General features: G+C 44.5%; 1 protein-coding gene across 1 annotated transcript in view; it reads right to left on the reverse strand.

Annotated features, from left to right (window-relative positions):
* LOC310869950 (protein shisa-7-like) overlaps window positions 1-12,488 on the reverse strand; it is a gene marked incomplete at both ends in the record, with an annotated part of 36,951 nt that overhangs the window by 2,519 nt on the left and 21,944 nt on the right. The window contains 3 exons of the mRNA XM_083780943.1: window positions 1,733-2,144; window positions 8,374-8,491; window positions 8,999-9,192. Of these exons, the coding sequence (XP_083637069.1) occupies window positions 1,733-2,144; window positions 8,374-8,491; window positions 8,999-9,192 (724 nt within the window). The remainder of the gene's footprint in view (window positions 1-1,732; window positions 2,145-8,373; window positions 8,492-8,998; window positions 9,193-12,488) is intronic.

The raw sequence follows: 12,488 nt of genomic DNA on the forward strand, positions 1-12,488 counted from the left end.
CCCGATCCAGAGAACACGCGATCAGCGCGGTCCACCACAACGTTCACACAGTTAAACACAGAATTAAAATACCGATCACCACACATACAGGGCCCTCAACGACCAGGCTCCCCGCTACCTCTCGGACCTCCTCAAGCCCCCTTCCCGCTCCCTCAGGTCGGGTGATGCCAACCTCTTGGACATCCCCAAGAAAAAGACAAGGAAATGGACCTGGGGTGACAGGCCTCCCGCAAAACCCACCTTTTCAGACTTAAATTCCCCGCCTAATTCTATTTATTTAACTAGTTATTCTCTCAATAAAGTTGTTTATTTTATTGTCTCCACCATGCTGAAGGCATGGGGAGAGAGTATGTTTTGCAATCTGTCCGTCCGTCCGTGTGTCCGTCCGTCTGTGTACAGCTCTCCGGAACTGTTAACCCGGTCGATGCCAAATCTTGCACACACACTCCCTGGATGCCAACGGTGAAGCTCTGCCCCAAAATTTCCAGAACGGACTGTTATAGCGCCACCAGGAGGCAGACTTTTGAAAAACACATTTTTTTTATATTACTTCTCCAGATTCTGTCTGCAAATCGTTACACACTATCTCTATAGTTCAAGATGGACCTGTCCAATATTTCATATTCCATCCTAATTGGATAACTTTGGCTTTCAAAGTTTGCAGGATTGGCCCTTTTGAAACAAAAAGCCTCAAATCATGAACGCAGCGTACAATTTACGTGAAATCTTTCACATACTTTTCCACTAGGCTGACGAATATATCCCACCATTTCCGTTACAGGTGGATTTTTGCAAAACACATTTTTGGCACAAAATGCCTCAAATCATCCAATTGCCATCAATGGTGTACGAACAAATGGCACCCTTTTCACATTGGCCTATTATAGCGCCACCAGGAGGCCACAACCTGACCTGACCTGTGCCCGAGGGGCACTTTTTCTAGTTTGTTCTGTTCTACCAACATTTGAGTAGCAAGAAAAGCAGTACAAATTGGATGTATAATTATTATTATGAAGAAAACCTAAACCTATAGCCATCCATAATACCTGTGAATCATGACCATAACACATTTAATTCTGTGAAAAAAAATGAATTAGTATGTCATATAATAAAATATAGGGCCGGGACTAATTGTGATTAATTACGATTAATTAACTACAGAAAAATGTATGCATTAAAAAAAATTACGCATTTTAATCGCACTATTTGTGTCCGTGTCTTCTTCAGACAATAACACCACCAGAAACCGCAGACAGTTCACCAGACTGGGGGAAGCCGCTGAGATCACTTTGCTTGTCCCCGTGGATTGGAAATAGGATTTAAAAGGCTATCCGATGGTAGCGTGGATTACAGCACAGTTGTGTGCAATTATTCAATAAAGAATTATTACCCCTATTACTACAAAAACAATGTTTTTTTATTGCTTAAACTTATGCATTCACTATTCATTGATTCACTAGTATACCAAAATCCATTTGAAAAAATTGCTTTCTCACTGTTCTCGGGTCAAATAATGATATGCGATTAAAATGCGATTAATCAAGATTAATTAATCGCAAAGCCTCTGATTAATAAAATAGTTACATTTTCATCCTGGATGGCTTGATTGTAGGCTTCAAATAATTGATATAAATATCCTTGGAAAGGGAAAAGTGAATGGGGTCTCGAGGAAGGACGAACCAGGCAGGGTTCCTATAATATGCCCCTGCCTGTACAGAAGCCCCCTCCTCACCTGCGTAGCGTCTGGGCCGTCTTGCTGGTGCTCATGCTGGCCTTGTAGTACTGCTGCTGCTGCTGCTGGCTCTTGGCCAGGCGGGACAGCGCGTTGTTCCCCTCCCCGAACGCCAGCAGCTCGTCCTGCGACCGCACGCGCCGTGGCGGCCTGTCGAAGGCAGAGTACGCCGCCGCCGCCGGCTGCTGCTGCTGCTGGGGGGGCAGAGGGTACGGGTTGGGGGTGGAGGTGAGGTGGAGGCGAGGCCGCGAGCCATGCAGGGGCAGCGTGCCCCTGGCGCCCAGCGGGTAGTCTCCTCCTCCTCCTCCTCCTCCGTACTGCAGGTGGTGCTGCGAGGAGTGGAAGGACGGCGGGGCGTTGCTCCGCCGCTTGGACGAGGTGTAGTAGCCGGTGTAGTCGTCCAACTCTTTCTCTGGGGGGGGGGAGAGAGAGAGAGGGATCAGTTTTATTGTCACATTACAGCTTTACACAGCTTTACAAATAAGTGGGTTGAAATGTGTTTTTGTGCGAGTTCCGTCATTCGTCATAGTTTTCAGGAAAGAAAAAAGGGGGGGGCCAGACGTTGTATACGCGTGCGCACACGCACGTGTATTATGTGTGTGCGTGAGAGAGAGAGAGAGAGAGAGAGAGAGAGAGAGAGAGACAGAGAGATGGGGGTAAAGGTTGCGTTTTTCAGAAAAACGCATTGGCCTGCAAGAACCATAAGTTAGAGATACGGCCAGAGACAGAGAGAGGGGGGGTCAGAGAGTGACAGGGTGCCACACAATGATAAGATAAGACAGGAGGTGAAAAAGAGACAGATAGGGTGACAGAGACAGATGAAGTGATGGAGAGAGAGTGCCAGAGAGAGAGAGACACACGCACATGTGCACACACACACACACACACACACACACACACACACACACACACACACACACACACACACACACACACACACACACACACACACACACACACACACACACACACACACAGCAAGTAGTGGGATTCATTAACGGTGGAAAAGTGTTCTCCCGCCCTTGGTTCTCTGGACAGTGCACGGTAGTGTTTATTTAGCCCAGAGAATACTCAAATGGACCCAATTATGCTGGTCCATTTGGGTTCCACTCTCCGAGTTAAATTAACACTCATAATTGTTACCGTGTGGATGCTTCGGCCTTCAAAGGCATTTCCCCTGAAACCAGCTCCCCGAGAGCCAATTTAACTCTGACCTTTAGCCAGGTCTCTCTCTCTCTCTCTCTCTCTCTCTCTGCACACTAAAATACACACTGATCATTTAACTCTGACAGTGTGAAACTGGACCCGGAAGGTTCGCCTCAGAGTAAAAACCAACACTCTGCATTTGACTTTGTTCTCTCTCTGCCTTCCCCCCTTTCTCTCTGTGCGTGTATGAGTGTGTGTGTGTGTGTGTGTGTCTGTGTGTGCATGGGTGCGTATGTGTGTGCGTGCGTGTGTACTGCGTATGTATGTATGTGTGAGTGTGTGCGTGCGCGCGCGTGTGTGTGTCTCTCTCTCAGGTTCTCTTTATTTTACTGTGGTATTTTTTTTTCTTCTCAATTCAGTTATAGCTTTATCGACATGAAAGTTCCAAGAACCATGTTGCCAAACCCATCAAAGCAATGTACAGTATACTGTATATCTGTCCTCCATGCTTCCCTCCTGATGCTGCTGTCTCTCTCTCTCTCTCTCTCTCTCTCTCTCTCTCTCTCTCTCTCTGTGTTGTGTAATGTATGGTGGGGGAGGATGATGGAGACCTATAATGCTCTCGTTCTAAGGACCAGTGCTGTAGGTTGAGCAGTGCTTTCAATGGTCTGTGTTTCGTTTTCTCTCGATTTCCTGTGATATTGGTTTGAAAATCTACTTTGGCGTTACTGTCGGGCACAGTACTCTTTTGTTTTCTGAATTGTGGTATCCTGTAGTAAGTTAATAAATGCATTTTAAAAAAAAATCTCTATATCTCCTCTCCCTGTCTCTTTCTCTCTCTCTCTCTCTCTCTCTCTCTCCCCCCATCTGTTAACCACATTACACTTACAATCTCGATCTCGATCGCCGATTTTAATATTAAAGCTCAAGACGTCTCGGTGCAGAAGGAAAACAGGAGGGGACCAAGTATAAACTCACGTGGACCACCGCCGATCGACAAAGTATAATAGTGAAAGAGGAGAGTCTCTCTCTCTCTCTCTCTCCCTTAATTTGCAAGACAATATTAAGCAGAAACAATACTGTCACAGTGATATCCACTCTCCCTTTCTCGGTCTTCCCTCGTCCCCGTCCCGTCCCCCCCCCCCCCCCCCTCTCTCTCTCTCTGTAGTGTTTACTCTCACCCTCCCGTGCAGCTTATATTATCTTCAGCACTCTCCCTGGCCAAAGATTGCAGACAAAGAGGCCTTTATCCATGCCCGGCCGTGGCACTGTGTGCGTGTGCTGCACACTGTGTGCGTGTGCACACTGTGTGCGTGTGCTTGTGTGTTTGTGTGTGAGAGAGAGAGAGAGAGAGAGCGAGAGAGAGTGAGAGGCCATATCAAAAGAGACAGGTCTCACATGAAGCATTCTGCTCTAAAAAGCATCAGAGGCATATGATATGGTACACAATGATTAGAACCACAGAATAATGTCTTCCTCTTAAAAAAAAGAAGTGACTGAAGCATTAAAAAGAGTATGCTAAAAGAACCGCAGGGAATTAACTCTCCGTGACTGGGGTTATTATTCCTTGGGTCTTTGCCAATGGTAATCATTAGAATGTTTTTTTTCCCCCATAACATTTTGGAAATATCATAGAATTGCAGTGCTAGAGACAGCCAACAGCCATGTTCCCATGCTGTTATTAAAGCTGAAATTCAGGATTTCCCCGGATCTAACTGATTTGTCTCCCCCCTCTGGTGGAAAAAGGTATTGCAATGCAGTTTCTGATTCTCTCTGACTACAAACATGGTGCTTTTAGCAGCCATTGACGATATTCGCACGCGGGTGAAATCACCCCTCAACGTCTTCTGACAGACATACTAGTGGTTGGAACATGCATCCAGCAAGCCCAACCCAGTAGTCACTTTGAGTGGCACGAAACAAAGCATGTACCGTAAGTCAAACATTACTATTACTAACCCTACCCCAAACCCCAAACCTAAACATAACCGCAAGCAAGTCGCTACACATGTCGGACCAAAGCAAACTTCACTTCTTTATCCGCAAAAAGTTGTTTGCGGTGGACACAAAAATGCGGGGCGAGGCTTTCACAGGGGTGAAAAATGGGTTACAAAATCGTGGGATAAAAAATATATTATATAAAAAAAAAAGGAAGTAGCTCATAACAAGTCTACAGTAGATTTTTATGAAACAAACACTTTGTCCAACCAACGGTCCAACCACCGTTTCGTGGTTGGACAAAAATGTTCTCTCTCCATCCATTACCATTAAACTTTAAACTAAAAAGGAACATCACAGATGCGGCATGGTGACTGGGCGTTTGTTTTTAGGTTTTCCCCAAAAAGATGTTTTAGCAAACATAAACGGAGGAAACAGGGCGGAACAAGGCAGAAAGAGCCTTCTGGTCTGTCTGTCCGACCGTCCGCCCGTCCGTCCTGCGTTAAAAAAGGGAAATGTTGCATTGCGAGCTTGTAGATAAGCTATTTTCGCCATTTTTGCACAGTATCATTGTACAAGGGAGTATAATACAAAGCTAAGCGATTTAGTCAATTATTTTTAAAAATCGATTTGAATTGTTCCATGTAGATTCGTTGATAATATATGAAATAAAACTGCTTCTCAATTATTCGCTTAAGCTACGCGAGCGGGATCAGGTTATTAAATGTGGTTTAATTGGCCATTCCGATGTCAGACGGTCTGCACGTCCTCCACACAGGGCCTTGACATCAACGCGTTAAAGTGTTGCTCCTCTTTGATTGAATCGAGATAATAAAAAGCCCTCGCATCTCTGGCCCTCACCTCATTACTGCCTCCACTTCCATGTGTATACATCGCGCACACGCACGCGCACACGCACACACACGCGCACACACACACACACACACACACACACACACACAGGCTTGCACGTGCATATGATCTCCCACGTAGAGACCATCCATCATCCAGCCCCCTGCATGCTCCATCTGAGCCCACTCCACTCCCCTCCCCCACACACACACACACACACACACACAGTACACTGCCTTCAGAGAGAGAGAGAGAGAGAAGGAGAGAGGGAGCAGGAGAGAGAGAGAGAGAGAGAGAGAGAGAGAGAGAGTAGTCTGGCATGGCCATGGCCAGACTAATATCACTGAGGGCTCTTCGCTCTTTTATTTCAATAATTATTTTGTCTTTTTCGCATTGGCAGATTCGTGTGGTTTCCACTAAAACAGACAGGAAGCAGGGAAGGAGTTGATCTGCTGCACCCACTATCAAGTATTAGATGATGATGTACAGAGTATGCTAACTTTAGCCTCAACTACGACAGTGCAATGCAACACGTTCTGCAGTTATTGTCTCCACCAGGCCGAAGGCATGTGGGGAGAGTATGTTTTGCACTCCGTCCGTCCGCGTGTCCGTCCGTCCGTCCGTCCGTCCGTGTGTCCGTGTGTCCGTGAACAGCTAATCTCGGCCACCGTTAACCCGGTCGATGCCATATTTTGCACACACACTCCCTGGATGCCAACCATGAACCTCTGCCCCAAACTTTCCAGAACGGCCTGTTATAGCGCCACCAGGAGGCCGCTTTGTGCAAAACAAGTTTTTGCACAGTACACCTACAGATTTTGTCCAAACATCGCGCAAATTGGTACACAGTCTCTCTAGAGCCATTCAACGAAACGGGTCTTTCAGATTTATCAGACTCCATCCTGATTGGTTAAGATTGGCTTCCAAAGTTCACAGGAGTGCTCAGTTTCAAACAAAATGCTGCAAATCATGAACACATCGCGTGATTTCCGTGAAATTGTGCACCCACATTCCCACTAGGCCGAGGACGAAATGCCACATGAACAATTTCAACTCAGCCTCAAGGTGGCGCTATAACTGGCCGAAAAGTGTTTTTACCTCTAACTGCACGGATCTGTGGATAACCTGGTGGAGACCTGTGCCCGGAAGGGCACTTTTTCTAGTTCTCACTATTATTATGTACGCCGCGATTTCACAATGAAGTATATTTGGGTGTGTGTTTTTTTTATCGAAAGAAGTCAATAAAAAAATGATTTTCCTCTTTCATTCATTTAAATATAATAACAATACCTGCTTCTCGATTATTGGATTAACCTAGATGAGTTTGGATGTTGTCAGTATATGCAACAATATGGTGCGCGCCGTACACATGTGCGTGTGCGCGAACGTGCATGTATGGGCGTACCGCGCGCATGCGCGAACGTGCACATTCATTTAACCCATTCTGAACGGGCACCCATTTTGGTGTTGGCATCATGTTATGCTTTAGCTATTGAAAAATAGCAGATCTACAAGCTCATATCGCGCCACCGAGTGGCACGATACGAGCTTGTAGGTCTGCTATTTTTTGAAAAATCGAAGAACGACTGACATTTTTAGAATCTGATCTCAGGTCAGAATGGGTTGATCAGACCAGTGTGTGTCCAGTGGAAAACTCGTATGAATCTGATCTCAGGTCAGTAAGTGTCCTGTTCCGTGTCCCCCCTGGTCATCGTATTTACGCCATCTTTACCTCCGTCTCTGTTGCCTCCTCTTTTGCCGTCTGTTTGTTTCTCTTTTGTGCACGTCATTATAGATCTACAAGCTCATATCGCGCCACCGAGTGGCGCGATACGAGCTTGTAGGTCTGCTATTTTTGAAAAATCAAAGAGCGACTGACATTTTTAGAATCTGATCTCAGGTCAGAATGGGTTAATCAGACCCAGTGTTTGTCCGGCGGAAACCTCGTATGAATCTGATCTCAAGTCAGAATGGGTTAAGTGTCCTGTTCCGTGTCCCCCCTGGTCATCGTATTTACGCCATCTTTACCTCCGTCTCTGTTGCCTCCTCTTTTGCCGTTTGTTTGTTTCTCTTTTGTGCACGTCATTATAGGAATAAAACAACAGTTATACAGTATATAGATATATGTATGGGTGCATATTTTCATAGCATTAACCTATACAAACTTCCCAATGTGGCATGATGTGTGCTGTGCTTGTAAACTGGCTATTTGAGCTATTCCTTGTCTATCTATTATGTACAGGGGCGTGCACAGATAGAGCACCCTCTGGACAGCAATGTGCCCTTTTGAAAGTTTGAAAGTAACATTTAAGCCCCAAAATCTATAAATCTCACACACAAGATATTTTTGTGTGGCTTTCGCCTTTCGGCTTTTTATAGTAGAGGGATAGGGTGACAGTAGGCTGACAGGAAATGGGGAGAGAGATGGGGGGGGGTGACATGCAGTAAAGGACGTCGGGGTCGGGGTCGGGGGTCGAACCCGCGGCACACTGCCAGACTGGATTACCAGCCAAGGTGCCCAGACGGCTATACGCCAGCCAAAAAATCTCACACACTATTAAGGCAGCTGGCGGTTCCACGCGGCCACAAGGAGCGTCACTTTGTGCCACACTGCTAGCTTGTATACGTCTGCTATTTTCTTTATTTTCTTTTACATTTTTGAACACACCCTCAGGTCCTAATGGGTTATGTCATTTAAAACTCACCCAGTCTCTTCAGGGAGCAGTAGCGGCTGATGTCAGGCTTCACGGCAGACTCGTAGGATGGAGGCAGCTGGGCCAGGTTGTGGAAGGACTGAGAGAAGGGCTGACGCTGCTGCTGCCCCTGGTGGTGGAGCAGGTATTGCAGTTAACTCAAACTAACCCAAAAAGCAACGCTGTGTCACTTACAACGTAGCTATGCGTCACATCGAGCGACATCATGATGACGCTATATATCCAGTAAAATGACGTTATGCGTTTTCATTACAGGGACATTGGAAGCTTGCCGTTAAACGTCGAACACCAAAACTGCCGCCACACAAGATCGGCGCCCATTTTCACATGAAATTAATACAAAAAAATGTCCACTATACTTCCTGCACTATGGCTATCTGTTTGTCCCTTTCTAGGCCCAATTCTTGCTATTGTTTTTACCTTGTTGCATTTTGCCCAACTAATCCATTTTACAAAAATAAATAAACTAATAAAATTCATAAAAACGAAAAACTAAAACTAAGCCTTTAAAAAAACAACTAAACTAAACTAGCTTGAAAAACATAAACTGAAATATCTGAAAACCATGAAAGGCACAAAACAAAAGAAAAGGAAGCAAAAGCCGCAGTCCACTGACCTGGTGATAGAGGTGGGTGTGGTGGCCGCCGTGCACGGGTCGGGACAGCGAGGAGGAGAAGGAGGTGGAGGTGAAGATGGTGTTGTTGCTGTGTTTGCTGCTGGGCAGGGTCCCGCCCCCTCCTCCTCCCAGAGCCAACGAGCCCGCCGCCACCGGGAGCTGACTGTTGTTCATGATGCGTTGAGGGGGTCGCTCTGCGGGGGGAGGGGGGGGGGGGGGGAGAGCGAGAGAGAGAGAGAGAGAGAGAGAATCCACAGGTTGGTTAAAATTGAGGAAACACACGACACTCGCTCCACAGCATACTGTATCTCCATAGCAACCAAGCAGACAATGCACATCTATGAACATTTATATTTCTGAAGAAACTAATATACCGGTATGAACACACACACACACACACACACACACACACACACACACACACACACACACACACACACACACACACACACACACACACACACACACACACACACACACATACACACACACACACACACACACACACACAAGCCTATATGTATACAGTACATGCAATACACAGATAAATGCATTTATAACATCACAGATATATGCTCATTCACATTGATGCCAAAAGCAGAGCCAGTCCGTGAAGCCATACATATACAGTACATATCATGACTTGTTCTATAGACATGTAAAATCAACATTTACATACATTATACATACTGTATGCAGTAACAGACATTCTCAAAATAGGGTCATATTTATAATGACCTAACATGTAGTGACATTTGCAAATGTCCAAACGCATTTTTTCGCCAGCGCATTTTTTCGCCATCGCATTTTTTTCGCCATCGCATTTTTTTCGCCATAGAATTTTTTTCGCCATCGCATTTTTGCGTCATAGAATTTTTTTCATCATCGCAATCTTTCCGCAATTTTTCCGCAACTTTGCAATTCAACTTTGTCGCCATCGCATTTTTTTCGCCATCGCATTTTTTCGCCATCGCATTCTTTCGCCATCGCATTTTTCGTCATCGCATTTTTTCCGGCATCGCATATTTTCGTTTTTTTCGTCATCGCATTTTTTCGTTTTTTTCGTCATCGAATTCTTTTCGCCATCGCATTTTTTTCGCCATCGCATTTTTTTTGTCATCGCATTTTTTTCGCAATTTTAATTTTAATAATGACCTAACATGTAGTGACATTTGCAAATGTCCAAACACATTTTTTCGCCAGCGCATTCTTTCGCCATCGCATTCTTTCGCCATCGCATTTTTTTCGCCATCGCAATTTTTTCCGCCAGCGCATTTTTTTCGCCATTGCATTTTTTCGCCATCGCATTTTTTCGTCATCGCATTTTTTCCGCCATCGGATTTTTTCCGCCATCGCATTTTTTTCGCCATCGCATTTTTTCGCCATCGCATTTTTTCGCCATCGCATTTCTTTCATCATCGCATTTTATTCATCATCGCAATTTTTCCGCAACTTTGCAATTCACCCTTTGTCAGCCTTCTCAGCTCAGCCAGGGCAAAGTGACACAACTTTGCAATTCACCCTTTGTCAGCCTTCCCAGCTCAGCCAGGGCAAAGTGACACAACTTTGCAATTCACCCTTTGCAATTTTGACGACACATCTGACTTGCTACCAAATCAAAAGAGACACGTTTTTTCAGCCCCAAAAGCTCAAATATTTATTTATTTTTTCAAAAACCACTTATTCTGACTTGCTTTTTTGTGCTGACACACACGGTGGTCTATATTGTGTGAGTGAGAGAGAGTGTGAGAGAGAGAGAGATTTTAAAGAGTTATTTACACTGCATACAGACCAGTACATGACCAATTCTTTTTTTTTCAATTTTTTCGCCATTTTTTCGCAAATCTTTCGCCATCGTAATTTTTTTCGCCATCGCATTTTTTCGCCATCGCATTTTTTTCGCCATCGCATTTCTTTCGCCATTTTTGCGCCATTTTTCCGCCATCACATTTTTTTCGCCATCGCATTTTTTCCGTCATCGCATTTTTTCCGCCATCGCATTTTTTCACAACTTTGCAAATTCACCCTTTGTCGCCATCGCATTTTGCTATATTATAGGTGCATTTGACAAAGACGGAAAATCACACGTAACATTCAAAAGAACATACAGTATTATGCCTGATTTACACTTGATTGTGCACCAAAAATGTCGATTTACAGGCTCAAAATGTGTTGTGTGGGGAAAAAAGGGCTGTGCTATGACTCTGAGCTTGTAAATCGGCTAAATATTTGCACAAGCATAAGCAATAGCATAAATCACCCCTTAGAATGACACACAAACATGCCCATTGTTAGTTTTTAAGGGTGTCACTTACAAAGAACTGATCTACAAGATAACATGCAAATCACTTTCTTAAATTTAGGCAAGCGGCAATAGTATAGTATATTATAGTATTGTGTACGGAAGAAATGCTGAAAAAGGAATGCTACAGGGTGTCCTAATCCATGGACAATTTGGAAAGCAGCAACACGTTGTGCGAAACGATATTTATGAACTGTAAAATGAATACATACATTTCCGATGACTGACTATATGTCATTTTGGCTAGCGTTTAGATACTGTAGGTTGTCAAAATACACAGTTACAATTGTGAAAAAATATACCAGTGAAAGATTATATCACACGGCATGACTTCAAGGAAAGAGAAGCGAGTTCCCTTCTGATGTCAATAAATCAGATACAAATGCAGAAATCATTTGAAAATAATAATTGAGAAGTGTTAATTAGCACCTCCGTTTAAATCCACCATTTGACAAATTAAATACATCGTTTGTTATTCATGCTGTGACAAGAGACTCAATGTCGGTTCTTTTTCCAGTGGAGTAATTATGAGCTGTGATCTGGTTCAGATTATGAATGCACATGTAGCTCATTGACAATAGACAGTAATGGGCAATGAAGGCCCATAATGTCTTCTTTAACAGGAGACCAGGGAGCCACCATGGCCACCATGTTACGACCACTGCAGGAACATTAAAGCAGCGCTGTACCTTAAATTGACAATTTGCATCGACAAAGGGGAGGGATGGAGTTGTGCTTTCTTTTAAATGTACCTTTGAAATGCATACCGTTAATAAATACTTCAATCAATCCATGGAGGGAGGGAGGGAGGCGGCCGGAGGACGACAGAACTATGAATATATCTAGCTGGGTATAAGCTATCTGCAGAGTTCAAACATATCACTGTTAACCCATTCTGAACGGGAACCCATTTTGGTGTCGGCATCATGTCGTGCTTTAGCTATTTAAAAATAGCAGATCTACAAGCTCATATCGCGCCACCGAGTGGCGCGATACGAGCTTGTAGGTCTGCTATTTTTGAAAAATCGAAGAACGACTGACATTTTTAGAATCTGATCTCAGGTCAGAATGGGTTCGTCAGACCAGTGTGTGTCCGGCGGAAAACCTCGTATGAATCTGATCTCAGGTCAGATTCAATCTCAAGAACAGATTCCGGGCTGCGCTTCCGAATCCGTCAGCAGGGACATT

Source organism: Protomyctophum parallelum (assembly GCF_964188405.1).
Source record: "Protomyctophum parallelum genome assembly, chromosome: 1".
In the NCBI taxonomy this organism is placed as follows: Eukaryota; Metazoa; Chordata; class Actinopteri; order Myctophiformes; family Myctophidae; genus Protomyctophum; species Protomyctophum parallelum.